The sequence below is a fragment of the Egretta garzetta genome, unplaced genomic scaffold (genome assembly GCF_000687185.1).
Source record: "Egretta garzetta isolate BGI_Z169 unplaced genomic scaffold, ASM68718v1 scaffold828, whole genome shotgun sequence".
Lineage (NCBI taxonomy): Eukaryota > Metazoa > Chordata > Aves > Pelecaniformes > Ardeidae > Egretta > Egretta garzetta.
Genome location: NW_009260636.1, coordinates 489,014 through 494,448, shown reverse-complemented (window position 1 = coordinate 494,448; position 5,435 = coordinate 489,014). Strand labels below are relative to the sequence as shown.

Sequence of the window (5,435 nt, the reverse complement as noted above, 5' to 3'; positions counted from 1 at the left end):
CTGGGACCCCGTGCCGGCTCAGTGTGCGGCCGGGCTGCCCCGGGCCGGGGCCGGGCTGAGGGCGAGCTCCGTGGGGCGCTCGGCGTTCCCCCGGGAGAGCAGCGGCTGCTGCTTGTTGCTCGTTAAGAGGGAGAAAGCACGGGTTAACCGGGCCGCAGCGCCCTTGCCGTGGCCGATCGATACTGGCTTTTCTTTCTCTTAGAAGCAGAGAAAACATTACAGAGCTTACCTGTGCGTTAGCCCTGATTGCTAGGCTGCGTGTAAACGCACAGACTACGGTTCTAACTCCTGTTGTTCCTACTAAGGAAAGCCAAAGGAAGCAAGGAAGAACTTTTTTTTTAGACAGGCTGCTTTAATGTTAACAGCTTCATTAGACAAAAATGTTTTGGTGAGTCCCTTTTCAGGTAAAAGAAGTAAAAAATTAATTTGTGTCTGTTTATGCACAGTTCATTTCTAGATTTCATTCATTCGTAGTTAAATTTCAAACTTGGGAGCGTTCATTTATTTGAAAGTAGAAAAGTAAAGTTGTTCAGGAAGATGTCCTGAATCCGTTTTCTGAGCTCTTGAGGGATTGTTTTAACAGACCCTAAGTTTTGAGGCCCGTTAGACACCAGCGTTCGAGCTGTGGTGCAGCCCTTCTGGCAGTTACTCCTCCCTGTCTTCAGTTTACTTCTCAGTAGCTGTTTTTCTGTTTGGTGAGTTTGTGGTGGTTTTCTTTAACAGTTTTTAAATAGGATTTTGTGGGTTGGTGTTTTGTGGGTTTTTTGAGTTGGTTTGTTTGGGTTTTTTCCCCTCCTGTAATTTAATTAGAATTTTGACATGCTGCTATGTGAAAAAATCTCATTCTAATACTCCACGTTTGGATAACGATACTCAACTTTTTCCTCTGGTGTCCCCATCACTGAGATTTTTTATCAATAGCAGCCTTAAACTAACGTTTACATTCTGTAGCCCAACCAAAGAATTAGAGCAAAAACTTTAAAAGTATAAACGCAACATAACGCCTGTTTATTTTCATCTAATCTTGCATTGCATTATATTTTAAATTAGACGCTCTTTGTTTTTAATTACAAACATAGAAGAGAGCTATTCTAGTGACACAACATTGCCGTTTTCCAAACAGCTTGCATGTTCCCACTAGGCTTGCTAAATTGGTGTTGCTTCCTAATGGCTCTTTAGTGTAAGCTACATCCCTGCTGAAGTTAGTAAGCACTATGCACTAGTCTTGTAAGGTATGTGTTTATTTGTACTTAAAGAAACAGTTTCTGCCTCTGAGTGTGTATGAAAATAGGCTTAACTCCCTCTTCAAGATGTTGTCTTCCAGCCTTTGTGGCTTGCTGCTGCCAGAAGTAGATGCCTTGCTTTGTGATGTTCTCCTTTGTACGAGTTTTTCGAGATCCCTCCATAGCTGAGTATACTAAAACCGCAGAAAAATATTCTCGTCTTCTTTTCCTGGATTTGTTTTCTTCTGTTTTAGTGAGTAAAATGTACTGAAAAGAGGACTGATGAGTGCTGGAGTTGGCACAAGGTAGGAGCAAGAGCCACTTGGGATGGAAGTGGGGACTGGCACTCCACCCTTGAGGCAGTGGTTTATTCACTTCCCTATGTTTTGTGTAACCAAGCCAGTGATTTATCTAGGCCTACTCATTGTTTCTTAAAATTATGTTTTTTCTGAAACTTGTGTAGTTACGTCACCCTTCTTCCTCTTTCCGCTATATTGCTTTATCCTCCTTTGTTATGGAGCACATAGTTTATTCATGTTTGCATAGGAACGTGTTAGCATGTGACTTTTTATGGAAGAATGTATAAAGCTGTTACAAGCATATGGAGTGTTTATGTACATTTGGCTGATACATAAAACCTACCACTAGGGGAAATGAATGCACATTAATTCTCGAGATTCAGCTGAAATACTGTTTCATGCTTTTAGCTCTGGGTTGTTCTTAGGGCAGTACAGTGTTAAAGATATAGCCAGATTTTAAATGATCAGATGTAACTCAGTCATCCTTGCTTGAAGATTCCCCTTGAGCTTACCAGCAATCCAAAACCAAACAACTTCTCTGCTGAGATAAAAACATTCAAGTTGTGCTCTGTGCAAGCGTGCAGTGCTTCTCATTTATTGCACTAGGAGGAATGGAGAACCGTTTTGAATGATTAATTTGTTGCTGGCTTACTTCTGTGGCTGATGAACTAATTTGATAGCACCTAGACGCTCTTTATTTTTATGCTGGAAAATCCCTTTTATGACTGCTTAGTAAATACGCAGTACAGTTCGATATCGTGTTGTAGATAGAAAAGGGTTATCTTTGGTCTGTGTGAACTCTAAAAATCAGGGTAGGGAGGGGATGGAGAACTTGGTCATGTAAGAACAAAGGCTTTTTACGCATCTTTTTCCTTTCAGCGTCTCAAGAGGAAAGATCCGTTTTGTGTAGAAATAAGCAATTTCCAGAGGACAGCCCCAATGACAGAACTGTCTGCGCATTTACCGCAGTTTCAGCATGGGCAGCTGACAGAAAACTTCCCTGATAACCACCTCAGCAACACCGTATGTAAAAACCAATTTTATTGCTTGGTAGCAGTTAAATCGGGATGAGTAACAACTGTGGATGAAAATTCAGTTCAGAACTCTAGAAATCTGTTTGTTGGGAGTAGCTTTCTCTGTCTGGACTGTTGTGGTGATAAGCAGTGCTGAAGGAAATACTCTGCAAAATATCCGATGTTCTAAACTCATCTTCACATACAGATAAGAATTCTGCCAGTTTAAGGTGGTGTTGGAGTGCCCAAGCCCTCAAGAAAAATAAGAAAGTGGGGTGGGGACGCTCCTATGCCAAACATTGACCTTTAAAGGATTTACTGAGCTCTCTTGATCTAGCCTGGCTGTGGTCTGCGTGATTCACAGGTCTCTCAGTCACAGAGTTAATTTTAGCCTAGGTAGAGCTTGAAGCCTGGGTTCTGTTGCTGCTGTTGCTGGAGGACTACTCCTGCTCAGGAAGAGCAGCACTGTCTTACTTATGAATAATTGTCAAGGTGCTCTCAGAGTTCTTGAGGTTTTGGGGAGGGAGGGCGGGGGTGGAACTCAAACCATGAAGTTTTATGAGAATGCTTTGAAAGACCTAAGTGTATAATTGTTGCTGAAACTGTACTCACTGTACTGCACGTGGTTTGGTAAAACCAAGTTCAGATTATCTACTTGGGTGTGGTGCTCAGGCTCTTGGATTTGTCACGCTCAGTTCTTTGTTCCTGCGATAGCTCTTGAATATCAGGTTTCTTTGTGACACAGAAATGCTCTGGTGAGGCTGGGCCACTTGTAGCCGTGTTTATGGCAGTGATTCAAGAGAAAATTTTGATCCCTGCTCTAGATCTTCTATAAAATCCAGCAGTTTGAGCAGAATTTTGAAATATCCTTGTCTTTATCACAGACCAGCATTTTGCTATACAAGCAAAAATATAAAACATTTGAAGATTTATTTTTAAATTAAGTCAGACTTACTTAAAGTCTGACATAAGACCTTACTGATTATAGAAACTGTTAATAAAAATAGAAAAGCGGAAACTTCCCTGCTGCATCCTTTGTGCTTTTACTTCAGAGGGAATGAAAAAGGTTTCTTTTCATCTTGGACAGGTGAGAGATTAACTTGTATTGAACGCTTCTGCCAGATTAAAAAGGCAGAGCTCGGCCGTAAGCTGTGGGCTCACCATTCTTACAGATAACTTAGTGATGCTCCTTCCCAGCAACGGGGGATGGATGGTTCTATTTACTTCTCACCGACAGACTGCACTGATGAATAACTAGTACTTGCGCTTTTTCTTACCATGTTTAAATGTAACTCTATGTGTAGTTTCAATACTTAACTGTAATGATTTTTCTCCCCTACGCATATCCGCTTTTGGTTTTGTATGTACATACAGAAGTCCTTTCCTGCTTAAGTATATCTAGCTTCTGTGGCTAACAGTCAGCATGTGAAATCACCAAGTACGATAATTTGCCAGCTCTTCTTCCAGTCACGCACGAAGAGTTCAGCCCAGTCTTCGATATCTGTCACTATATAATGACCATTAAATGTAAATGGTGTATGTGAGAACTAATGAAGTCTGTGCCCACTGTCAGGCAAGGGGGTCTGCTCCTGATGAATAAATCTGGATTTAATAAATAAAAACTTTCTATCAGATATCCTAGCTTTTTATCTTGGTTCAGGGGCATTGCTCTGGGTTTCCTATTAACTATTTTCCTGATAGGGGGGGGAAAAAAACCAACCCTATCATTTTCTTTTGATACTGTTTATTCACCTGAAAGCGCGTAGTTCATAACTTACGTTTGCTTACGGTGTTACAACAGGTGTTACTGACTTTTTAGCTTCAGAATTTTCACTTTTAACTATGTCTGAGGAAAGTGAAGAGTCTGTTCCTTTGCTTCCACTTCAGCAAGAGTCCGTGGCCTCTGCTCTGTTTAATACTGATCAGGTAGGATACGAGTGGACTTTGTTCTTTTAAGCAGTGGGGCGCACACATGTCACATTTAGCTACGCTTTAGTAGTCTGAAAGGACAACTTTTTTTTTCTAGTTTTAACAGCAAATGAGAGTATAACTCTTATAACTCTTTTGATGTTGATCTGGTTTTCATGCACTGTGTTTTAACATGTAAGGGCATTTTGTGATTGTGTCTTTGTTCCAAATTAGCGGAGGGAACAAAATGGCACATACTGGTCTCATGTCTTCAATTTTTCTCTTTATGTTTGGTTTTGCAGTTTTTTGCAGTGGTGTGCTAGTTAATAAGGTTTTTCTTTTGGCTGTTTTTGTGTTTGCTTTACAAAGCTGTAGATTGTTATTTTACTTTTTATGTTTCTGTGCCAAAGATAGGGGTAAGTGCTCCTTCATACAGGACTGCTATTACAGCAGAGAAAGAGCAACATATTCCACAAGTGTGCAGAAACCGAAATACTAGGTCTGCTTTGCTTGTGAAGTGTTCCAAGGCTCTGGTCATCTCCAGTGTAGTGTTCTTAGTCAGTTTAGTTATGCAGGTAAGCTTATTGTTATCTTCTTGTAGACCGAGAGAAATGGGAGTATTTTCACTATCAAAGTGAAAAATGTTACATTTGACCTATAATCTGTACAGAAGGAGGGTCAGTTGCAGACAACATTTCAGAACAATTAGGCATAATTTCTTTATTTGCATTCTCTATACATTCTATCTGACTTTCAATAATTGTATATGAGGACTTCACACAAAATGCCAAGTGTTTATAATGAATCTTTTATTTAGTAAGAAATAATACTGAACCCAAAATCTTTTCCAGGACATACTTTAAGTAAACGATGCTAAATTTAAATTAAGGTTAAAACCTTAATTCTAAAAATCTGTTTGCCTGCTAGTTTTAATTGCTTAATTAAGGCAATTTTAGATATATTTTTCTCCCCTTATATTCACTTTCCTTTTT

The 5,435-nt window shown here is 40.0% G+C and overlaps 1 protein-coding gene across 1 annotated transcript in view; it reads left to right on the top strand.

Moving 5' to 3' along the window:
• The first annotated feature begins 42 nt into the window (after positions 1 to 42).
• The window catches only part of PSEN1 (presenilin 1), a 25,308-nt gene continuing 19,915 nt past the window's right edge, over positions 43 to 5,435 (top strand). The window contains 4 exon segments of the mRNA XM_009645550.2: positions 43 to 695; positions 1,478 to 1,528; positions 2,402 to 2,545; positions 4,423 to 4,461. Of these exon segments, the coding sequence (XP_009643845.1) occupies positions 2,462 to 2,545; positions 4,423 to 4,461 (123 nt within the window). The 5' untranslated portion in view covers positions 43 to 695; positions 1,478 to 1,528; positions 2,402 to 2,461.